Here is a 25,699-nt window from a genome sequence, read left to right on the forward strand (position 1 = left end):
GAATTATGTATGAGAAACGTGAAATGTTTGTGCATGTAATTTTTGTAAATGTTTAAATTGACACCCTGTATAGTATTACAAAATTACAGTAAGTTAAATTATATTTAAAAGTTTATAAATCGAATTGTATTACATTCCGTGAGTTAATATGGTATTTATTTTGTGTACCACATTCCTAAATAGTTTGCTGTATATCTTCCTTAGTCTATGCTGATAAGCACAAAATGTTTATTTAGACGTAAAATGGTCGCTACTAAGTTATTTACCGGTCTATCAATTTTGTAGGTTATATAGAGTATAGACTATGAAATTGACTTTTCATTCTTTGGGTCGATTTCTAAGCAAAGTCAACATTATCATAAAAATCGATTCCAAAACTTGTACCACTGACAAGTAAAAAACTTGTAGCATTACCAAAAGGCAACTATAAGAGAATATTATATTGTTATAGTCTAAAATTATTTATTGGAATTCAGTTATTTTAAAATCTTTAGTACTTTATTGTACCAGTATGGTTGTTATTTATTAATTTTTTATATGTATTAAGAAATATTGCAATGAACTATGATTATTATTTTTACACTGTACAGAATGAAACATATTTTATGTTACACTTTTATATTAAATACAGTTTATAAAACGTTATTTTTAACTGTTTATATTATTTAAAATTTTAAGGATAATTATGGTGCTTGTAATTTTAAATATACAATATTAACATTATTTATCTTTTTTTAAAATCCATATAGCGTATAAGTAACAAGTAAGAAATATAATAAATAATATTGACCATACTTTTAACGAAGAATTTAAATTAATTTATATTTAAATTAATTAAAATTCTACGTTACTCATGCACGTTAATATGTTACTAAGAAGTTATTTGCATTTAATATTGTGGAATTTTTATTATAATTTTTATGCATTATGCAAGAATATTTTCGAGATTCTTCTTGGCTCATGGATGTAAGCTTAGAAAGTGAAAGTGAATTTTGTAAAATATAGATAGAATGATTTTGGTCTGGGTCAAAGTTATGATATACTGTGTATAATACAGTTATTGTGTATGTATGTATGTATGTAAGCACTTACATAAGTGTAAAGCGCGGTCCCTCCCCGGCTTCTCAGCTCCCGATTTTCTTATAATGTATGTGGTGGCCAAAGGAAGACCTTCCGACCGAGCGAGGTGTTATGCTCGGTCAGGCCGAAGCCCACGTAATACATTTCAGCTGTCGTATATATACCGACCGGAATGTTAGGCGAATTGTGGGTACCGCCACATCACTCCCCCCCAAAGACCGGAGGTCGAATCTTGAAGTCTTGTCACCTGAGTCGCCAGTGCCGGTGAGTTCCAGTGAGTCGGAACTGTTGCAGTGAGTCCCAGTGAGTCAGAACTGTAAGCTGCTGCACGGGATCCAGTGAGTCGGATAAGCTGCCGTGCGGGGCCGATGCTACGTGCTGACCAGGAGAGATGTGCTCTGCTTGCTGACCGGTCGGTGTAGTGAGGAAGCCCGTTGATGCCGATGCGGAGTCGCCCAGGCCGCGGTACATTGCGGCTAGTGGACGATGTACCCGATGAGGCGATGCTGGCTGGCGCGATGCGGAGGGGCAGGGAGTGATGATGATGAAGGAGGCGTGTTCTGTCGAGGGTCACCAATGTGGAATATGTGCGTGGCGGCCAAAGGAAGACCTTCCGACCGAGCGAGGTGTTATGCTCGGTCAGGCCGAAGCCCACGTAATACATTTCAGCTGTCGTATATATACCGACCGGAATGTTAGGCGAATTGTGGGTACCGCCACATTCTCACTCGGGTTATCATAATATTACCCATAACTGCCGAAATCAAATTAATATAATTTTTATTCAGAGTAATTTTTTTACAAAAATGTTTCCGAACGTGATTCTAAGGTTACTACCGGTTCGGGAACTTACTCGGCGAGAAGAACCGGCGTAAGAAATCTCAATCAATCATCTTTTACGAAAAAGATGGAAAATTACAATTTAAAACATAATATGCTATACCTGCTTATTCTATAATTCTATAAAGTAACAATTTTTATCAAATCTCGATAGAATCATTAAAACGCTTTTTAACATCAGCCTCGTAGGTCAAAGATTACAATGTAACAATAGACGTCAGACCTTATCACATATCAACAAGTATAATTTACGCGAAACTCGACCTTATGTAATGCAAACACACTGACTATATTATATTATTATAGTCAGTGTGTTTGAAGTGATAGTGTGGTGTAGTTGTGTATAATGGCTCTTAGGATTCGTGTGAAGAGTTTCATAGACAGGGGCGTTAATGAGTTGTCCAGGAGGTGTATGGGACATTATCCCATAGATGAACATATTTTTGGATTGACTCCTGAACAACAACAGGTAAAAATCTATGTTAATATTTATTCAATGTTTTAGTAATTAAGTGTACAATCTACATGATGTGTCGGTGTTTTTACCTTTTTTTACTTCGCTGTTTTATACATCTATAATCTACAAACGTATATATCTAATATCGTTGTCTATACAACATAAATGTAAGAATGTTACCCATGAGTAGGTAGGTAGTACCCCTAGATACTGTCAGCTAAAGTAAATTAATATCATAAAGTTTAAAGAGATAATTGTTCTAAAGCCAATGCTCCATTTGTAAGACACGACAATGGAAAAATAACAATAATTTCCTTAATCTTTCAAGTGTATTCTTAGCAAAATTGCAGGGTTAAAGAATTATTTTTTTTAACCATTTACTACGTATAAACATGTGTGGGAAGAAAATTAACTGGTAATTTCCCTTTTTACAGTTGCGGCAAAGTGTGTTTGACTTTGCTCAAAAAGAACTAGCTCCCAAAGCTGCAGAAATAGACAAAGAAAACAATTTTAAAGAGCTCAGGGAGTTTTGGAAGAAACTCGGCAATTTAGGTGTCTTAGGTAAGTTACGAATCTGTAGTAAAAGTAGAAAGGCGAAAGTGAGTTTGTCCGTCAGTTTATACTTTTGCTGGAAAAATGTATGGTACATACAGGGCCGGTTTTAGCACTACCAGCGCCCTGGACGAGAATTCTTCGGGGCCCAGGGTGCTGGTAGTGTTGAAAGAATTTGGCGCCCCTTTTATTTGCCTTCACCCCCCCCCCCCCCCTAACGCCGCGACTGGGTACATACGGTCCACCAGATACACGGTCGATGAACGAATTGCTCGGAGAAGTTGTGGGCAACATCTAGTTTGTTATATTTTGGCACTACAATAAACTTGACTACCTGATAAGCGAGATAAAAATGTTTAGTTTGCTATGTTTGTTTGTGATAATATGCACGTTACATCACTCATGAAAAAAAACAAGCGAAGTACCTATCATTGTTTTAATAGCTCTCGGTAGTGGCAGTGAAAACCAAGTACACAGAATATCTATATATATAAAACTCAAAGGTGACTGACTGACTGATTGACATAGTGATCTATCAACGCATAGCCCAAACCACTGGACGGATCGGGCTGAAATTTGGCATGCAGGTAGATGTTATGAAGTAGACATCCGCTAAGAAAGGATTTTGATAAATTCCAACCCCAAGGGGTTCAAATAGGGGATGAAAGTTTGTATATAATAATACTTCTTAACGCGAGCGAAGCCGCGGGCAACAGCTCGTATTATATACGACGCCACGTCTTACCAGAGTTTTGTAATGCAGCAAAAAGAACTAACAGTGTATCCAGGCCTCATTGCACCATTGCCTTGTGTCAAACAATATAATATTATACTGAAGTCTAGGCTAAATGATCTTTGAGCCAGACTGGTATAAATAAGTGAGACTACCAGTTTAATTGCCGCACTCAGGGTGGAACATTAATTACTTAAATGTAATCAATTCAAAGTTTTGACGTACGCCCTATACATTATGGCGGTTAGAGACATATTTTAAACATCAAGTTAATGAAGAGTTTGACAGATAATGTATGGGGCTTACCGCCTACGTCAGTTAAGTAATATTCATCTCTGAGTTAGTAAAGGACTTATGAATTGTACTGAAAATTAGTAATAAACCTTAAAACTATTTCCAGGTATAACCGCAGACCCCGAGTATGGCGGGACAGGCGGCAAATACACCGACCACTGTGTCATTATGGAGGAGTTATCAAGAGCTAGTGGCTCCATAGCCCTGTCCTACGGCGCTCACTCCAACCTGTGCGTCAATCAGATCAATAGGAATGGAACGCATGAGCAGAAGAGCAAATACTTGCCTAAAGTAAGTTGACTTGATTAGTCCGCGTAGAAATTCAAGGTCGTTAATTGGTGAAACTGTGTCGGTTTTAGCACTAACAGCGCCCTGCGCGAGATTTCTTCGTTCTGCGCCTTTTTATCCGGCGCCCTGGGCGAAACAATCTACCAATAACATGTTACCGTCTGATTGCGTTCAACCGATAATGACTAGTCGCTGACCCACCGATGGCGTGTCCCCGTGCATGCACCCGCGGCCGCTCTGCGTACTCCTCGCCCACAAAGAGACTTAAAAATCTGTCCAACTCTATTTCTTATCCTTATAAATATTATAAATGTTAAAGTATATCTATCTGATACCTCTTAACCGCAAACCAATTGAAATGTAGTAGGAAGATCCATCCAATGCCCTAAAAGGAACATAAGTTATAGTTTTATCGCGGCAAAATGTACGGTTCGCGCGCGATAAAGAAATTTCTGCGCAACAGGGTAACGGGCAACATCTAATCTACGAATTATTGTGTTTAAATAATATATTTTTCATTGATTGACTATGAATCACCTAAGGGCCTGTTTCACCACTTCCTGATAAGTGTCGGATAGGCTATCCACATACCACAACTTATCTGACAGATACTCGACCATACTCTATCTGTCAGATAAGTTGTGGATAGCCTGTCCTGTGCCTGTGGATAGTGGTAACCTATAGTTAGTGGTGAAACTGCAGGTCCTAAGTGTTCTCTAATTTCAGCTGTGTTCAGGCGAGCACATGGGAGCCTTGGCAATGTCAGAGCCGGGTTCGGGCAGCGACGTCGTCTCTATGAAGTTGAGAGCTGAGAAGAAGGGCGACTATTACTTGCTAAACGGCAACAAGTTCTGGATCACCAATGGCCCGGACGCTGATGTTTTAGTGGTGAGTAAACGCCTGTTGTTTTGTGGTTAAAATCTTGGCTCTCGACCCGGAGGTCGTGGTTCGATTCCCGAGGCGAAGCTAAAAAATTGTTAACAATTTGGTTCAGAGTCGGAGACAAACGGTTAAGAGTGGGTTTGATTCCGACGGAAGCAACAAAAATGCTTACCAGTTTGACTTAGCTGGGCGGCGGAGGCCCTTGAACTCATGGGGCTCTTGATCTACCATATGGCTTTTTGGGCTTAAGCACAAATAGCCATATGGTAGATCTGGCCCTGGTCAAATCGCTCACTGACACCAAAGTCGGAGTTGGACTGTTGACCAATTTTCTCATCACCTATTTCAGGTATACGCAAGAACCGATTCCACTAGTAAGCCGCAGCATGGTATCACAGCGTTTTTGATAGAAAAAGGTTTCCCGGGTTTCTCCACAGCACAGAAGTTAGACAAACTCGGAATGCGAGGTTCTAATACCGGTGAACTCGTGTTTGAAGATTGTAAGGTATGTAAAGTTTACTGAAAAGGTTATAAGAAGTAAGATTTACGTTATTAAGGAGAAAACGAAATAATTCTAGTTCTTCCGCGTTAAGGTGAGAATATAAGAAAAACAAAGTATGTAACTTATCATTGGATTGTTGTTTTCATATAATATCAGCTATTAATTCCATAGAAAAACGATAATCGCTAAAGGAACTGTCCAATTATTAAAATTTATAAATCTGGTTTCTCATGGTTTCAGGTACCAGCATCAAACGTCCTAGGCGAAGTAAACAAAGGCGTTTATGTGTTAATGTCAGGTCTAGACTTGGAGAGGCTTGTGTTAGCGGCTGGCCCTGTTGGACTCATGCAAGCCGCTATAGACAACGCCTTTGGTTATGCCCATACTAGAAAACAGTTTGGAAAACGGATTGGAGAGTTTCAGTTGTTGCAGGTATACTTATTAACTGGAATAATGTCATGTTAAAGCATTGATTCACCCTTCGACTCGGATTCGAAAATATGTCGTGCTCGTGTGCATATTGGTCAAGTGGCCACGTACTTGTCTCTTTTACTCTCTTGCAAATATTCGTGCGTGAGTGACAGAGACAAGAAGTGAACTAGCTATTACAAAAATATACATAAATAAAACCCTTTAAGCAGGTAAATAGTAATAAACAAATTTTTAGTCCTCTGCCTGCTTTGTATAATTCGTATTACAATTTTATTTTATAATATTAGTCGTTTCGGATAATGATGGAGGATTGACTCACGGCGCCCCTCTTGCCTTTCCACGGCGCACCAGGGCGCCGCGGCTTAAAGTTTGGGAACCCCTGCGCTAGTGCATTGTGTATTATGACTATGTTGCGATGTTATATAATGCCTCAAATACGTGGATTTAACATTAAATACGTAAGTTTTGAACAACGTTTTTTTGGGCATTTCAATCGGTATTTTTGTAAGCTAAAAAGATAATTTATAACTTATAAGTTTATTAATCCCTTTTTCGTGCTATATAAGGCATTAGTGCTAAAAATGTCACATCAATTAATAATTTGGCTATAAAAATTGCATAGCTTCTTACGTGTGTTTACGGATTCTCATCAATTGAACTATAGTTAATCGATATCATGAACTAATTGACTTTCTTTCCTGTATTTTGTGCTTTGAAATAATCAACCTCAGAACAGGAAAATAAGCTTGACTCCTTGACTGTATTGACTTTTACTTAGATCTTGACTAGACCACAGTACTCCGCCGTTGCCGGTCCCAAGCCCGGATGCAAAAGGAGGAGGGTTGGTCAGGAGGGACCACACCTACCGTAAAAGGTCAACGCCGAGCCTCAGGCGGCGGTAACTAACCTGACAACACCATGGCCAATCTGCGCCCATGAAGCGGTAACCAGTGACCGAGGGATCTAAATAATCTCTAAAAGACTGATACGGAAGGAAGTGGGAACCCACCGTGATTATTATCCCAAGAAAACCCCCCCACCATGAGTACTGAGAACAATGAGAGCGATTTGTTGGACGACCCGACTAACACTCGGCGCCATTCGGTACCCGGGCCGGATGGTGTGAAATATGCTACCGAAGCTCCACTTGGAGGATTTATCAGCAAATCTACCACCTCTAAACATTTAAAAACATCAATACGTAAATGTTAGAGGATTACTCAAACCAGGCAAACTGAGCATCGTAGAAAAGGAAATGGACACCAACAAAATCGATATACTGGCTGTAAGTGAGACCCACATGCGAAACAATGGCCATTTTAAAACATCTTCTGGGAACACGTTCTATTTCTCTGGATCGGACGACTCCAGCTTGAACGGGGTAGGCATCTTAATACCCGAAAAACTCAACCGCTATGTTCTTGGTTACAACCCAATATCAGATCGAATCATGACGATGAAGTTAAATACTAACCCCTGCGCTTTACACATCATATCAATATATGCCCCCACCTCACAGTCAGCGGAGGAAGAGATAGAACAGTTTTACGGAAAGTTGGAAGAAACTCTAGACTCTATACCAAACCGAGAAATAACTTTAATACTCGGGGACTGGAATGCAAAGGTCGGCAAAACTACCGAAAACGACCACCTACACGAGGTTATGGGGCGTCATGGACTTGGTTCCAGAAATGAGAGAGGCGACAAACTAATCAGTTTCTGCATCAGCCGACATCTAGTCATATTAAACACCTGCTTTCAACACCATCCTAGAAGATTGTATACATGGAAATCACCAGGTGATAGATACAGAAATCAAATTGACTATATCCTTATCAATTCCCGATGGAAATCATCTGTGAGCAATGTTAAGACGTTTCCAGGAGCTGAATGTGGTTCTGATCACAATCTACTTGTGGCTTGCTTTAATCTGCGCCTTAAAGCACCTAGAAAACGCACTGCCAACAAACGTCACCAATTGAATGAAGCTAAAAGAAACGCTTTTCGACAGACCATGGAGGACAGGTTGAGGTCCTTGAGCTTGGACTTGAGCTCGACTGACACAGCCTGGAATCAACTAAAAACTCTCCTCAACGACTCTTTAAAGAGTGTCAGTAATCCAGCCAACAAAACTTCTGAACCCAAGAAATCCTCCTGGATCTCGGAACATACCTGGGAGCTTATACGTCGTAGAAAGGCCCTTAAGGTAAAAGGATTACAAGACCCTATAATACGAAAGGAGTACGAGCTACTATGTAAGTCCATTGATAATTCCTGCAAAGTTGATAAGGAAAAATTTTTACAAGGCATCTGTACGGAAATCGAAGAGCACTCGCTAAAGCTCCAAACTGCAGATCTTTTCAAAAAAGTTAGATTACTGACGAGGAAATTCAAACCAAAGACGTGGACAATAAATAACGACGACGGTAAACTACTACATCAATGTGACGAAGTGACTGAAAGGTGGCGTAGATACTGCGAGCGCTTGTATAGTGATAACTCGATTGAACAACAACCTAAACCTGTAGATAACTGGAACAATATAAGATTGGAGCCAAGCATCCTACGTTCCGAGGTGCTGACAGCGATAAACTCCCTTAAATTAAAGAAGGCTCCAGGTCCTGATGGAATAATCGCAGAAGACCTTAGATTACTAGGCGAGACCGGTGTAGACGTACTGCATGCAATCTTCAATAAGATCTGGACCACTGGCGAGTGGCCAAAAGATTGGACCGAGTCAATTGTGCTACCTTTACATAAGAAAGGCTCTACTAAGGAATGCGAGAACTACCGCACATTGGCCCTAATATCACATGCAAGTAAAATCCTACTCCATATCATTAACAGACGCATTCGGCATTACTTGGACTGGCAAATTCCTCAGGAACAGGCAGGCTTTGTTAAGGGAAGGGGAACTCGCGAACAGATCTTAAACGTTAGGCAGATCATTGAAAAATCGTATGAGTATAACACACCTGTAATAATGTGCTTTGTCGACTATAGCAAAGCCTTTGACTGCGTCAATTGGAATTCCTTGTGGAAAGTACTAAAAGAACTTGGGGTTCCGGATCACCTAATATATCTCATCCAGTCTCTCTACTGCAATAGCTGTGGCGTAGTAAGGATCGAGGATATGACGTCCCAGCCCTTTAAGTTTGGCAAAGGAGTACGACAGGGCTGTATTCTCTCACCAATTTTATTTAACGCATACGGCGAATACATTATGCGGAAAACCTGCGACCAATGGAGGGGAGGCGTCCGCATAGGAGGAAAAAAGTTAAATAATCTCCGATATGCTGATGACACTACTCTCTTGGCTGCAAACGAAGTCGAGATGCAAGAACTTTTGGAGAGAATGGAGCAAATCAGCAATACCCTAGGCCTCTCTATTAACAAAAGGAAAACCAAAATAATGATCATAGATAGAGGAAACTCACTACCATTGACTGGCGCTCTAAAACTAGAAGTGGTTAGCGAATTCGTATACCTTGGGTCCACTATCACGAACAACGGCTCCTGTGAACCAGACATACGTAGGAGAATTGGGATGGCTAAGAGTGCCATGTCTCAAATGCATAAAACCTGGCGTGACAGGAAGATTTCGCTAAGAACCAAGACGAGACTTGTGCACACGCTCATATTCTCCATCTTTCTTTATGGATCTGAGACATGGACTCTGAAGTCTGCAGACCGCAGACGTATCGACGCCTTCGAGATGTGGTGCTGGAGAAAAATGCTCCGAATTCCATGGACTGCATTCAGAACCAACGCATCCATTCTGGCTCAACTAAATATAAAAACAAGGCTCTCTACCATCTGCCTCAAACGCATTTTAGAATATTTCGGACACATAGCCAGAAAAAAAGGAGACAATCTTGAAAAACTGATGGTAACTGGCAAGATTGAGGGAAAAAGACCACGAGGTCGCAGTCCCATGCGTTGGTCCGATCAAATCCGCACCACACTTGAGTCCACCGTCTACGACGCTCTTCGAGTGGCCGAGGATAGGAACAGCTGGCGTAAGACCATTAGAAGGAAGGTCATGGAAGGGGGAGGTCACGACCCTCAGACATGAGGAACACGACTGGAGGAGGAGGAGACCACAGTATAGCAATATGTCATATTGCTATACTGTGACTAGACTTTAGACCTGACGATATAGGTTTAAATAATATCACATTATTCATGAGTACTGGCCAATATTCTAGGTTATATTTCGTTACTTAGGCAAGTGAAACACGAGAAACACGTTCGAAAAAACTGATTATAATTACTGTAGCCATCTATAGCGAAATATCAAATGAACTTAATATTTATCATTTGGTATTTTCATTGCAGGGCAAAATGGCTGACATGTACACCACTCTAAGCGCGAGCCGCTCGTACCTATACAGCGTGTCGCGCGCTTGTGATGAAGGCCACGTCAATAGCAAAGACTGCGCTGGTGTCATACTGTACTGCGCGGAGAAAGCTACACAGGTTGCGCTGGACGCTATACAGATTTTAGGTAAGGAAGCCTGACCAAAAGCTACGAAATTTATCACAATAGTGTATACTTTTGTCATAGTAAATGTCTTTTGCCATAGTAAAGTAAATCATACTATCACAATAGTTTATACGGCACACAACAAAATCTCGGCCAGTTTTACTAGGCTGGTACCGCCGAGATTTTGTTGTGTGCCGTACGTGGACGCATTGATACTATGGCGCACACATACAAGCCGCGCGCGGTGCCTTTGTATGAAGATAACTTACTTCCCCTCCTTTTACTATGCTTTTGTACTTAAAGAATTATTAATAAAGTTTTGTGACTCAGCTCATGGTTGGCTATAGAAAAAAAGTCCGAAAATGCGCGGGTTACTACTTACTAAAAAAAAAAAGCCCTAAAAAGCCAGGGAGCTATTTAAATACCTAAATGAGAAATGAGTGAATCTTTTTTGTATGGATGAACTATAGTAAAGTGATGCAAACCATATAGCCACCTCAAATATTCCAAAAAACCTATGAAGAATTTTACTGTAATTTTTCATTATTTTTTTCAGGAGGTAATGGCTACATAAACGATTACCCAACTGGAAGAATACTCAGAGATGCTAAATTGTATGAAATTGGAGCTGGAACTTCAGAGGTCAGAAGAATGTTGATTGGAAAATCACTGAACAATGAATACAAATAAAAATTACTATAATCTTTTTATAATTAAACTTTTCTTTATTTATTTTAAGGATGGTAGAAATCAAAATAAGTAATTTGAATTATTTACATTATTATCACATAATTTCGGCCAATGAAATAAATTAATATTGTAATATGCTACGACTAGGGTAACTTATATAATGCATTCCAAAGTTTACTTTAGAATCTAGATGACCAGCTCCTGCAGATTTATTTATTTATTTTATTTATTCTCTTTATGTACAAAATTAAGACATATTTATAAAAGTGACAATATAACATTGGCGTACTTATCTCTTTAAGAGATCTGATGAAGATTTACCGAAAGAAGTAATTTCTGCTACTTCTAATAAACTTACACAGTACTTCTATTACAAACAATAGTTTTGTATGTTTCTTACAAACAAAAATAAATGGGGACTCCAATGGGAAAGAAAAAAAAATCATCAACTCCACCAAAAACTTACAGAGAAACTAACTGACAAAGATTCAACAAAATGCCACCATTTGGGTGGAATATACAACATTTGGCCCTCTTTTAAAGTACAATAATATGTTTTTGCATTCTTAAACTCAGGATAAGTATCATAATCTGGATTTCTTGGATCCACTTTTGATGTATTATGTAATAATTCACTCTCATGGGGGTATAAAAATTTTGAATCATCAGGTGACATAAGAAATATTAATTTTTGGCCCACAACTTGAGATAGTAAATTTTTCTTTTGATCATGATGCAAGGGTGACACTGTGCCCTTAGGTCCAAACCAAGCCATGACATCAACTGGTTCATTAGAATCGGAGAAACAGCAGTATTCTGGTTCAATTATATCTCTTTTTAGTTCTGGAATATGATGGAAGAGTTGGTATTGTGCCAAGTAAGCGATACCAATTTTCTCATAAATGTATGTATTTATAAATTCTTCTACAGTCACCAACTTTTGAGTCCAATTACTATCAGTGTACTGTTTCCCTATTTCTATAGGAACAGTTCTTGGTCCCGCAACATTGATAAAATAATTGGGGTCCTTCCATTTTTGTAATGCTGGCCAATGTTTCATGCAATTGTCTAATATGACTGGTTTATCTGGTAAGATGTAGTCTCTATAAAAGGATTCCATACTAGGACAGCTAATGACATCTAAGCTTATATAATTTAATTTTTTAAAATCATACTCAGGTTCCTTTCTTTCATTCACATCTATGGGAGTGTTGATTGGCTTACTATTGTAGAGTGAGCTAACACAGGCAGAACACTTCTGAAGTAGCATAGGTTCTTTATCAAGAGGAGCTCCAAATAGAAGTCCAAAGTCTACAATTTTGAAGTATTCTTTTAACATTTCCTCACCCACATCAGTAGCTAATTTAACATGTGATAACAACCTTAAATATGTTGCAATAGTTAGGGTTTTTCTTATGTACAAAGGTACCTCTCGCCAGTTGCCAATATTCATTCGTTCATGCATATAATCTATAACAGCTTGAATTTGTACCACGCCGGAGGAGTCTATTTTATTTGGGTCCGATAAAAACTTTAGAATTATAGACTCACAACTCACGTCGAGGTCTGTTATTTCTCCGAGGCTCGACACAACAACAGGCACATAATTAATCACTTCCTCTAAAATATTTTCACTCATTTTCTTTCCTAAGTACCTACCTATTGTCAAAGTTAAAATATTTGTTTTGTCATCACAAATTTTTGTTGTTTATTTCAATGATATTCTATGTTACTAACGTAACGTTTATTTGTTATATAGCGATTGTATTATTTTGTAATATAAAATTACATCTTGAACAAAATATAAACATAACCATTGAGGTACTATATACTGGAGAGAGCCTTATATAGGTGTATAAGCGTCAAAAGCGTGTAATGTTATGTCCTACTTACTAGGACATAACAAAGGGGTCGGTCTGCATATTTCATGTAATAAAAGTGTTAATAAAGGTTTTTAGTGAACATTTAATGCTAGATATTGTTGAGTTTTGTGGTTCCGCTAAATAATAAACCATAAGAATGGTCAAAGAATGCCTCAAACACGTGAATTTAACATTAAATACGTAAGTTTTGAACGACGTTTTTTGGGCTTTTTAATCGGTATTTTTGTAAGCTAAAAAGATAATTTATAAGTTTATTCATCCCTTATTCGTGCTATATAAGGCATTAGTGCTAAAAATGTCACATCAATTAATAATTTGGCTATAAAAATGGCATAGCTTTTTACACGTGTTTACGGATTATCATCACTTGAACTGTAGTTAATCGATATCATGAACTAATTGGCTATCTTTCCTGTATCATAATGTGCTTCGAAATAATCAACAAATAGAAATATTCAAGAAAATAAACGCACACTACTTGTATGAAAATAAGCTCAAAATGGCCACGCGATGACGGGCTAAGACTACATCTATACTATAATACTTTATCTATGATTTTATAGTCTGTCAAGAAAGTGAAGAAATTAAAAAGTGGTAACATTAAATAATATTTTTTTGTGTGGTAATCGCGACCTTGACCTTTGCAAATTCCATTGAAAAAAAACCTTTGTCTATATAGTCCACAGATTACTAGTACCTACCGTATATATTTGATACAGTCTATGCGTCGATCATATGACTTTAGCACCATAGATAATACAGATATATATAGAGATTTAGCACGTGACTTGTCAGATTACGAACTTTCAAGTGTTTTTGAATGCTGTAAAAATATGTTTTTAATTTTTATTAAAAGTTCTTATTTCTATAAAAAATGAAATTAAAATGTCCGATGAATCAGACATTGAAATGCCATGATACTATGTGCATAATATAATGGCACTGATAGATAAAGTGATATCAAATATAAGAAAAATAGACATTTACTTTTGGGAACCGCGGAGCAGAGGCAGGTAGGTACGTCACGACTCACGACACAGCTGATGCCTGATATTCCATTCAAGTTATAACTGATGAGCGATGAATCAACCGTATTCCGATGATTTGAACGGTTTCTTCAATGACGTGCTTCATGCAACAGCCCGCGTTAGTCGCTATGAGTAGTCGAGTACGGAGTGACGATAACATAATGCTCAAGTAGGTCGAGAGAGGGAAGGCTCACTGACACTAAACATGTGATAAGTGCGGTGTGTGGGGAGGGCGCGTGGGTGAGTGCTCGACACGTCACGGAGGCGCGGGGGCGGAGGTCTCACTGTTTAGTTATTGTTTACACTCGTCACTCGCTTCACTAGCCAGTACATTCGCACATTCCAACACAGACGGCCGAACGTCGGTCGCGACGGCCCTCGAAGTGCATTTAAAGAGAAATCGCGTCCGTCTGTTTACTTTTATGCAATGAGTGTTCACTAGTTCCCTAGTCTGATACTAGTATTGAGCCTAATTCCGAGATTAGAAACAGCTGTGAGCATTTAAAAACCAAGTATGAAATAAAATGAAATTTAGGTAAACATAAGTTAATTGATATTTTATCTGTGATGAAGTTTTGATTTATTCAATTTGTTCTGGAAGTTACTATTTGTTATAGAAGGATTTCATTAAAAGTGGTCCTAAGGCAGTGGAAAACTGTCTTAACCTATCAATCCCCAAATGGCAGCCGGCTGGCATAACAATTGAAAATCTATAGTGTCTGCGATACCCACAATGGAGGTGCTACTATGTAATCCTATTAGGGAAATGATATGAATATGTGACAGTGTAAATGTTAACATGTAGCATGTAGCAAGTTTTGTTTACTATGTTTGTGTTGGTTCTACATGAGGATGTTGTTGTCAACAGGTGTTGTGAGCTAGCTTTACAGCAAGTGCGGTTGCTTCTGTACAAAGAGTGTGACATTAGAGGAAGAAAAGTTTTGTTTGACTCGTCTACGATAGAAAGACTTCCAGCGGAGAAAAATGACAAACCAAACTTTAAATATGCCAACAAAGTCCCATGCATTTTGGAGGTGTCGAATGGACATAAATATATAGTAAGTATTTTGTCTGTTATTCTATCGTCTCCATTAAATCACAGTCCAAAACACTTGTTGAATATAAGGTAATCTCTGTGTTTTGATCTGAATCTATTTTAAATAAATTTTTAATAAACTAATCCCTAACAAATTTGTTATAAGGCTAACAGCGTTTTAGCAAACTCCCTTATAAATTATAATATGCTATTAAGGTTTTAGTTTAAATAAATAACTGGATAGCTTTTTCCTAAGCAAAGACTTTATGTATAAAGGGACTGAGACAAAGCAATATTCCAGTAAGCTAGGCTGAAATTATCAGTAACTTATAATAATTAATAATTTGTGTGTAAATACAATTTTCTATACTAAATCTCGTTAATTATAGGAGCAAATCAAATATGTAAAACATTGTTCTCGGTCACAGAAAACAATGTGTTTTATTGTAACGGCTAGTCTATTTATTAGTTCATTTAACAATGCTATTCTGTTCTGCCATTCTTTACAAAACAATAGTAGAAGTGTATACTGTATAGTGGTAGTAATATGAACATTATTAGATAGTAATTGTCCTCATTTGGATCACAATAACTACTAGTTTTAAAGGATTTGTAACATTTGTTAAGTTTTAATTTGTGTTTAATGGTTGTTTGATGTGCCACTAAATATTACGAATAATATTACCTGACCTTCTCTTATAAAGAATCCATAAAATTTTATCTTTAACAATAAATTTATTATAAATTAAATAGGTATTTGTGACCCTTACTTAGATGTTTTTAGAAGTAGTATTTAAAATTCTTATATTGATTACATACGGTTTCTCAAAGTGAGGTACGCGAACCCCTAACCTAACCGCCATTCGACGGCAGGGTGTTCGCTACAAGATTCACGTAATGGTTGCTTGATTAACCGGCAGGCACGAGAGGCACTCTTTTGGCACTCTAGATGTGTTATCTTTTATTCAATACATATATAATAAAAACCTTATTTTCTTCAACAGTCAACTTCTCTGATAATACAAGGGCTTCATATTATTATATTAAATATGATTGCTCATGTTCGATGTCGCTTTTGCGTGTTATACAGCATCGCAACTTTGTTTGCCCATCATGGTCCAACTTAATACAATGTGTAACAAAAATAAGTAATAATACTTTAGGGTGTGTACGTGTTCCTTGTAGAGAGTTCACTGTGAAAGTATCAGCGCTGAAAGACGAATTTTTTTTCACTTTTGTATGGGCAAGGGCCCGAGCGTCACGAGTTTCCCCATACAAAAGTGAAAAATTTTTGGTCTTTCAGCGCTGCTACTTTGACAGTGACTCTCTACAAGGAACACGTACACACCCTAGAGTATTATCACTTATTTTTGTTACACTCTGTATAGAGATGTCTTAAGACGACACAGTCCACGCCCATTTTGTACATTTGTGATAGCACCTTATCACGCCATATTTGAGGAGGGATTTGATATGGCAACATTGTTACGATGTAACTGTCACGGGCTATTAATAAACTCCACAATTGAGATGTCACGCGACTGTACAAGTCTTTATTCGTACTATATGCCATCTAAAAATAGCCGCGTTATTTTTTGCGTTTAAACTTTAAAAAGATGTACCATAGTTCATATTTGCTGGGGGTACTTGCTAATTATATTATTGGTGTCTCTTATGGTTGTGACTAGGGTTGCCAGATGTCCGGTATTTAAGCGTACAGTCCGGTATTTTCGAGGCCTGTCCGGTAAAAAATAAACGGTCCTACCGGACAGAATATTGTCCGGTATTTTGAGAATAGTCGGTGTTACTGGTACCTAGTTTTAGGTGATATTAATTTTTTAAAAGCTCCTACCTTTATTTCGTTATGTAAGTTATAGTATATGGCGGCCACAATTTTATGACTGCAGTAATAATATAAAAAAAAAACTGTATTTTTGTGACCTACCAATCCTACCATACAAGCCCCCCCCCCCCCTGCATTTAGAGTTGTCCGGTTTTTCGTGACTCACCTGGCAACCCTAGTTGTGACAATAATTTATTGTTGTGGTGGATCGATAGTGGTGGGATCCAATTTTTTTTTTTTTTTTTTTTTTTTTATGAAAGAAGGGGGCAAACGAGCAAACGGGTCACCTGATGGAAAGCAACTTTCGTCGCCCATGGACACTCGCAGCATCAGAAGAGCTGCAGGTGCGTTGCCGGCCTTTTAAGAGGGAATAGGGTAATAGGGGAGGGTAGGGATGGGAAGGGAAAGGAATAGGGGAGGATAGGAAAGGGAATTGGGCCTCCGGTAAACTCACTCACTCAGCGAAACACAGCGCAAGCGCTGTTTCACGCCGGTTTTCTGTGAGAACGTGGTATTTCTCCGGTCGAGCCGGCCCATTCGTGCCGAAGCATGGCTCTCCCACGTATAATTATTATTAGAAATTAGCTTAGCATTGTGGCTAGAAATGGTTTGTCACTACTTACAACTTATACTTTTTATCATGTACATTACTATATCCATTTCTGTGTGTACATTGTACATATTCAAGGCTAGGGACGGCTAAATAATGAGTAATGACTAATGAGGTTTGGTATAGTATAGGATTGTATCTAAGAATGTATGCATATGCACCCTTTGCATTGATACTTGCAGAACAGTTTTAAATACATTTCTTGACATATTCTATTTATCTTAGCATACTTATCTATCTGTAGTATGTTTTTGGAACCACTCCTCCTTAAAGTCTGCAAATTGCAACCAAAACCTCAAATGTTGCTGTTTCCGGGAAGTCCTTTTATGTTTCATAGATCCTAGTAGATATAAGTGCGGTAAAACCACGTTGCTAATGGCTCTCGGATATTTGGCTCGCCTGCGAAATTAACGGTGCTTTTAAAACATCCCGAAAAAGCCAAAAGTTATTGAGATCGCACGGAAACTATTCAACAAAATGTTAGGTATCCTTTTAACATGAGGAAACGCTTTCCGCATCCCCAGTGGATTGGGGCCATCGGTCAGAGTATGTGGGACTCCACAGGCGCGAGGCCTACCCACTAAAACCATCATAGTTTTAGTGGGTAGGCCTCGTAAAAGTCATAGTAGGTCATAGTAAAAGGAGGGGAAGTAAGTTATCTTCATACAAAGGCACCGCGCGCGGCTTGTATGCTATGGTGCTCGATGCTCCTCGAATAAGGCAAAGTTGCGGGAAGGAATTAACCCACCGCAACAAATGTTAGGTATCCTAGTATTATGATGCTAGATGAGCTCTAACAGTTTTACTTCGTTTCTAAACTTTCTTTTCGCTTTCACGGTAAAAACAATGACGACGTGATGGATGGCTTGGAAATTAATGTTTTTTTTTATGAAATAAGGGGGCAAACGAGCAAACGGGTCACCTGATGGAAAGCAACTTCCATCGCCCATGGACACTCGCAGCATCAGAAGAGCTGCAAGTGCGTTGCCGACCTTTTAAGAGGGAATAGGGTAGGTAATAGGGGAGGGTAGGGAAGGGAAGGGAAGGGAATAGTTGAGGGTAGGGAAGGGAATAGGGTAGGGGTTAGGGGATTGGGCCTCCGGTAAACTCACTCACTCGGCGAAACACAGCGCAAGCGCTGTTTCACGCCGGTTTTCCGTGAGAACGTGGTATTTATCCGGTCGAGCCGGCCCATTCGTGCCGAAGCATGGCTCTCCCACGTATAATGTCGCAAAAAGGTAATCACGATAGGTCTCGATATGTATAAATTTGTATGAAATGTCTATCTAGATGTTATACATAAAAAGAAGAAATATAATTTTATTAATAGGATTTTTATTTGTTAATTACAGACCCATGCGATCCTACGTCGTAGGAACTAGTATAGTTATAAATATAATCAATGTAGAATGTAGATTTTACATTACTGAATTACTTACTCATATATTTTTAGTTTACTGGCAAGATTTTAGACTCTTTTTCTACTTTACCGGAGCCGTAGCATAATAAAGTATAGAAACAATCTAATTTATACGTCTAATTTCTAAAAAAAGGTCACAAACAATTTATAAGTTACGACATATTATGTTAGTTGAGACGAAATTTCTATTTTCGCCTCACTTAAGTTGTTCTTATGAGTCATTTCGAGGTTTGAATTGCTTATAAAGCGACGCGAGATTTGCATACGAAAATTGCAAATACTCACGTGACTATTAGGTCATGTACACACTGAACAGGTTAAGCGAAATGTCTGTATTCTGTACTTTACTGCTTGGTTACAGTTAATATTAATTACTTATTAATGTTTCTTTTATGTAATAACTATGATCTCCACGTTTTTGCATTCTTTAAAAAAAAAAGTAGACAATGTTATTGTTTTCATTTCTTCCGAATTCTATTGTTAAAAGAAAAGTCGCTGAAAATAATACTTTCAGACTCTTGATTCTAGAATATTAGGTATATTAATCTTCTTATATATAAAAATGGATTTTCAAATGTGTTAGTTGCGCTAAAAGTCGAAAACGGCTGAACGGATTGGACTGATTTTAGTCTTAAAATATTCGCAGAAGTCCAGGGAAGGTTTTAAAGTGACACGAAGTTCACCGGGACAGCTAGTATGATCTATAATCATATTATGCTGCAAGCGTTAAAATGCGTAATGTAGAGACCATCATTACTAGTGCCATAGAGCACAGTGCTGGCTCTACCATCAAAGTTACTTTTCTCCACACGCAAATTTTGTTTTACCTCCAATATTGTTTTGTTTTTGAGCAGCAGCAGATGATGGGACATCTGCTGTTGCAGCTAGTATTCATAAATGTTTCAAAAACTATAACTATAGGGTACATTTTGTTTAAAGCCTAATGACCTAGGTCTATAATCCTGCTTAAGAGCGGGCTGCCAAATTTTGCCGTGTTTTCTAATAAGTATTACGATCCCGGAAGACGATTGACTTAAATGAAATTAAGATTTATTTAATCATTGTGTATTTAACTGATATTTGCTAAACGGAAAACACGGTCCACTTATTTTCACTCGATAGTTATATTTTTCGAAAATAATTTCTAAATTTCATATATGTATTCATAAAAATCTTTCTGGGCTTTTCAACAAATATCTGTTACACTTATTGAGTTACTATCATTAAATAACTTGCACTACTACAATCACACACTTTATAACATAATGGCAAAAGGAAATGTTAGTATTGTATTTAATTTTTAAGTAATCATCAAAAACAGTTTTGGGACTTACGACCTTTACTTTCGTGCTATAATGCGGGAACCGTTGTTACGCGATATTGTTCGCTATAAGCCGCAGCATAAAGCACATTGCTCGAGAGCACGATTCATGGAATCATTATATCACGATTGGAGGATAGCGGGGTGTGTAGGCGGGGGTAGCATGCTTTGAAATTTTTGGCAGCAGGCTCTTAAGCATGTATTTTGTCCACAGTACAAGGGTCAGGCGGCGGACGCGAGCCTACTCGGTGAGATGATATTCGGCGCCGTGGCCATGAACTACAAGAGCGTTGCTTTGAAGATACATATCACTAATGACCCGAGAAGGTTAGTCGAGTCCAATAAAGCTGCTTTAAGGAGTGAGCACACTGAGACGGGCCGTGCCGGGGCTCAGCGTGCCGGGGTTCATCGCAAAAATCCGCCTCCATACAATTTGTATGGAAGCGGAAATCCGCTGCGCCCCGACACAGTGTGCGATACGCCCATCCGCTTCCATACAAATTGTATGGAGGCGGATTTTTGCGATGAGCCCCGGCACGCTGAGCCCCGGCACGGCCCGTCTTAGTGTGCTCACTCCTTTAGAGTGCTCCTTGAGGTAGTAAATTCATTACATGAATTTACTACTAAAGAAGGAGGTCTGTTAATAAACTGTGATGTCACTTACAACAGGCCTATTTCATGTAGGTTATTTATAGAGCCGACAATTGACTGCAATTTATACTACGTTTTCTACATTGTAGAATGTACAAGACAAAGACAACGCGTTCTTTATTCAACTAATGAATAACGCTTAAGAACAAAACCGAGTTCCAATTTCAATCTGTTTTTGGGCTCGATCAGAAGCCTGATTAAACCCAATTTGAAATGATACTACAATAAATATAGGTTTAGCAATTCATTTATATCTAGGGTTGCCATCCGTCCGGATTTCACCGGATTTGTCCTAGTTTAAAGGGCGTCCGGGGTGCGTCCGGCCGGTTTTTTGAAAAGCGTCAGGGTAAAATCCAAACACTTTTGATGAGAGAAATTTAACTTTTAAGTCATGCAGCAATAAACGAAAGATGAAAACTCGCTATACATTCACACGGTTTCTTGCACGGACTTGAGTTAGTCAGACTTTTACAAATTCTTGTTGGAAAAGCAAAAATTGGCAAGACGTTATCGTAAATACTAAATACTGTTTAAGAGGTGCCCGGGGAAATAACCACATTCCGGCCAAAGATCCGGGAATTTTGTCGTGCCTGACCGGCGAAGGGAATTTGGGTGATGGCAACCCTATTTATATTCAATGCACTGGGGGCCGGAGCTTAATCCACATACCTTCGATCTGTGTATGTGACTGAGAATCGAATCGAGTTCCTCTGAACGTAGATTAACCCCCTCAGCCGCGTTTAGGGTTGCCAGGTCGCTAAACCAAAAAGCCGGACAAAGCAGTCACCGTGGCCGGACATTACCTAGTACAAAAAAGAGTTGCTATCGAGTGCTTAGAATCTAAACTTTAGAAATGCGTTCGGCAACTCGTGTACACCCTACGAATTTTCTGTTTTATTAAAACACTTTAACATCTAATAGCTATACAATTTTACATCTCATTAGGTGTAAAACCGTCTAAAATTTGTGTTTTGAGGCTCTACAAAGGCCGGACTGCCTTTGATTTTGGCCGGACGCGCAAGCAAAATATGCCTGACTGTGTCCGGCTTTATCCGGACGCCTGGCAACCCTAGCCGCGTTGCAGTAGGTATCGCTATGTTTCCAACTGTGTACGACTATTGACTGATGAATGATGATGCTGTACTCGTATAAAGTAATCACTAGCAACGAAAAACCTTCGGAAGAAATCTCCGTTCTTTTTGCAGTTATTATGTTACATATAAAAATCCATGTTGTCAATAATTTGCGTTTGTTAGATGTACCTTAAACCACTTTCTGAATATTTTTTCCTGACAGGTTATTATGCACGAAGATATTCACGGTGCCAGTGCGTCGTGTCAGTCGGACGGATCGGAAGGCGGGCAGCGGGGAATTCGACCGCTCCAAGCCTCTGAGTGTGCCCACACGGGAGGAGGTGTCGCTCAGCTTCTCCCTGGATAGGGGGGACTCGGGTGAGTTGCCTATACTTATACTGCTCCTACTTCTAATCCTACAGCAGCCTATCCCAAAGTGTGCGATAACGCCCCCTTGTAAGCGCTGAAGGTCTTAAGGGGCGGCGTGGGACCCAGAAAAAAATGAGGGCGTTTTGTAGAGGCTTGGGGGGTGATTCATAATTTTATTTCATCATGATGCATTTTAAATTGAAACAATGGGGTCGCTAATACATGATTTGTTTTCAAAGTGGGCAGTAGACAAAATAAGTTTGGGGAACCCTGTCCTACAGACGCCTACTGCAGCTATATACAACGGATGACTTAATAGTGATAACTGATAACACACAAGGCTTACTTATAATAAATAAACAAGACGTAGACATAGATTGTATGCTTATTCATATAATCTATAAGTATGTAGTCGAGCCTACTCCTACCGTCATACGCGCACCTGCAGTAAAGGTATAGTCCGCGCAATCCACGAAGACAAGCCCCACTACTCCTAATCATTTATAGTATATGTGTGCAAGCTTTCGCCAATGTTTGAGCGTTATCGGTACACACTAATTACCTATGATGCACGCGCACACTACAATAAATAGACCAATTAAGAGGATACACCAGGGGCGAGAGAAATTGAAAATAGGTATTTGAAAATGTATTGCTGTCTTACCAATCTCAAGTCTCCCATCGCAGGGCGCGATAGAGACAACATGACAAAAGTTCTAATAAAAGAACAGAAAATCTTCAATTCGTTGTCCGCTGATTCCTTCTCCAAAACTTAACCGATTTAAATAATTTTTTCATAAAGAATTAAAGCAAGGCTTGAGCTGTGTTCCTATATTTTATTTTTTTTGTATATTCTAGCCAGTTTTGTTTTCTGGGTGTTTGAACACAGAGGAAAATCTGGCCTTTTTTTTTGGGTTTTTGGACGTTCTTATTTTTAAAAAAAATTTAATTATGAAAAAAAAAGAAAACATAGGGACATGCTAATAGTGGCCATAGATATTCAGAAAAAAATCATAACTCTACCGGCATTATCCAGGGAGGAAACAGCGTTTGTATGGAAAAACGGCGGTGTGGAATCCTCTTAAGAAAAAGCGTCACGGTCAAAGGGAAAAATGCTCACCCAAAAAGTGGCGGGGCGCGTCTTCGTGGATTGCACGGACTATACATGTTGGCCGTAGTAACTTTAGATGCCCCTCGTCAGCCGTCACGTTCGTCGCCACCTTTATTCCCCCAACCAGTAGAGGGGGCTTGAGACAGTACGCACAAATTATGTGTCGTTATAACGATGGAAGTATAAAATGTGTATTAAAGGGAAAATGGTTTTACTAGCAAAGGAAACGAGATACAGAGTAAATATACATAGAGACTAGAGAGTAGAGACTAGAAAGATTAAAGACATACATACATTTTTAACTATTTCTTGAAAATCTTAAATTGTATAATACGCCTTTAATTTGTATGTCCTTTTATTGACTTCAAGGCTACGAATAATAACGACTAAGGAAAAGTAACTCCGTCAAAAAACATGCTCCACAATACTTGTCAAAAAAGTGTACCTTAGGTACACATTTCAATACATTTGCAATATTTAAGTGACCTTGAGGGGTACTAGGCTGACGTTACATGACAGATCAAAAGGAACCAAATTTAAAACGGTAATACTATGGGAGTTACGATTCCTTAGTTTTTATTATTCGTAGCTTTAAGGCCTATAATAGTTTGATGTCAAAGCATGGCAAATCGATGTAGTAAATAGTAGCTTAGAAATCAGCTTACTGAATGACTACACTACACGTAAATGTTAGAATTTGGTAGAGCTTAATTTATTTTCGTATACTTGTCGAAGGCCGAGTACCATTTTAGGATTCAATAGACAAGCTAGGAATGCTAATACTATTGTATCGTATCTTAAAATTAAAGTTTAGATCTTTTAGGTCATGTGAAACTAACAGTATTCTTATGAGTTGTAGTATTTAACTAAGACCTTGATAGGCTAGTTGCGGGAATGTTGTAATAGCTCGACAAACACTGTCGCATTGTTTTACCGTCTAGTCTTGAATTAAGTCTGATTACTCTTTACACATTTGTACTTCAATGGTCAGCTTTGATCGATTTTAGGATTTTCATTGAGTACCTATTTACGCATCGGCCGAAGTATAGGGCTTAATATTGTATTTAAAACGATTTCATATTATGTATTAGGTTTGAAATATGAAATACTTCAAACCTAATACATAATATGAAATAACTAACAAAGACTGTGTCCAATAATTTCATACTAAACATTATTAACGTGAAAATGACTATTGTGTTTGTTACTTTTTCATGTTTCAACTGTTGATGCAAATTATATGACATTAGGTATGGTCACAGAATATTTATTAGGTATGGTCATGCAAAGTCGGCGCAGGCGACAGCTGGTAGGTACTTCTTCTAATATGTAAAATTCTCGTGTCACAATGTTAGATAGCGTACTCCTCCGAAACGGCTTTCTGATTTTAACCAAATTTTATATGCATACGAGCTTTTGCCCGCGGCTTCGCTCGCGTTAAGAAATATTATTATATACAAACTTTCATGCCCTATTTTAACCCCTTGGGAATAGAATTGATCAAAATCCTTTCTTAGCGGATGCCTTCGTCATAATATCTACCTGTATGCCAAATTTCAGCCCGATCGGTCCAGTGGTTTGGGCTGTGCGTTGATAGATCACCATGTCAGTCAGTCACCTTTGAATTTTATATATATACGAGCTTTTGCCCGCGGCTTCGCTCGCGTTAAGAGGAATTATTATATACAAACTTTCATCCCCTATTTGAACCCCTTGGGGTTGGAATTTATCAAAATCCTTTCTTAGCGGATGCCTACGTCATAACATCTACCTGCATGCTAAATTTCAGCCCGATCCGTCTAGTGGTTTGGGCTGTGCGTTGATAGATCACTATGTCAATCAGTCAGTCACCTTTGAGTTTTATATATATATATATATATATATATATATATATATATATATATATATATATATATATATATATATATATATATATATATATATATATATATAGAAGTATATATACGAGCTTTTGCCCGCGGCTTCGCTCGCGTTAAGAGGAATTATTATATACAAACTTTCATCCCCTATTTGAACCCCTTGGGGTTGGAATTTATCAAAATCCTTTCTTAGCGGATGCCTACGTCATAACATCTACCTACATGCCAAATTTCAGCC

General features: G+C 38.5%; 3 protein-coding genes across 4 annotated transcripts in view; 2 read left to right on the forward strand and 1 right to left on the reverse strand.

The window, feature by feature from the left end:
- Window positions 1-2,232: 2,232 nt before the first annotated feature.
- Window positions 2,233-11,259, forward strand: LOC121730907 (isovaleryl-CoA dehydrogenase, mitochondrial). The gene is made up of 8 exons (XM_042120116.1): window positions 2,233-2,389; window positions 2,812-2,938; window positions 4,063-4,247; window positions 4,971-5,132; window positions 5,476-5,631; window positions 5,869-6,060; window positions 10,399-10,567; window positions 11,103-11,259. Exons 1-8 carry the CDS (start codon window positions 2,267-2,269, stop codon window positions 11,234-11,236), a joined length of 1,248 nt encoding a protein of 415 aa, XP_041976050.1. The 5' UTR covers window positions 2,233-2,266; the 3' UTR covers window positions 11,237-11,259.
- A 92-nt stretch (window positions 11,260-11,351) lies between these two features.
- Window positions 11,352-12,929, reverse strand: LOC121730908 (bifunctional peptidase and arginyl-hydroxylase JMJD5). The gene has a single exon (XM_042120117.1). It carries the CDS (start codon window positions 12,873-12,875, stop codon window positions 11,682-11,684), a length of 1,194 nt encoding a protein of 397 aa, XP_041976051.1. The 5' UTR covers window positions 12,876-12,929; the 3' UTR covers window positions 11,352-11,681.
- Window positions 12,930-13,940: 1,011 nt separating this feature from the next.
- The window catches only part of LOC121730905 (folliculin-interacting protein 2), a 29,896-nt gene continuing 18,137 nt past the window's right edge, over window positions 13,941-25,699 (forward strand). Inside the window, exons 1-4 of one of the 2 annotated variants that reach the window (XM_042120114.1) lie at window positions 13,941-14,132; window positions 15,016-15,205; window positions 20,592-20,704; window positions 22,325-22,479. In XM_042120114.1, the coding sequence (XP_041976048.1) occupies window positions 14,056-14,132; window positions 15,016-15,205; window positions 20,592-20,704; window positions 22,325-22,479 (535 nt within the window). In that variant the 5' untranslated portion in view covers window positions 13,941-14,055. Of the gene's footprint in view, window positions 14,133-14,225; window positions 14,683-15,015; window positions 15,206-20,591; window positions 20,705-22,324; window positions 22,480-25,699 lie in introns of those variants that run through there. The other variant, XM_042120115.1, reaches the window with a different exon arrangement.

This window comes from Aricia agestis, chromosome 10, assembly GCF_905147365.1.
Source record: "Aricia agestis chromosome 10, ilAriAges1.1, whole genome shotgun sequence".
NCBI lineage: Eukaryota > Metazoa > Arthropoda > Insecta > Lepidoptera > Lycaenidae > Aricia > Aricia agestis.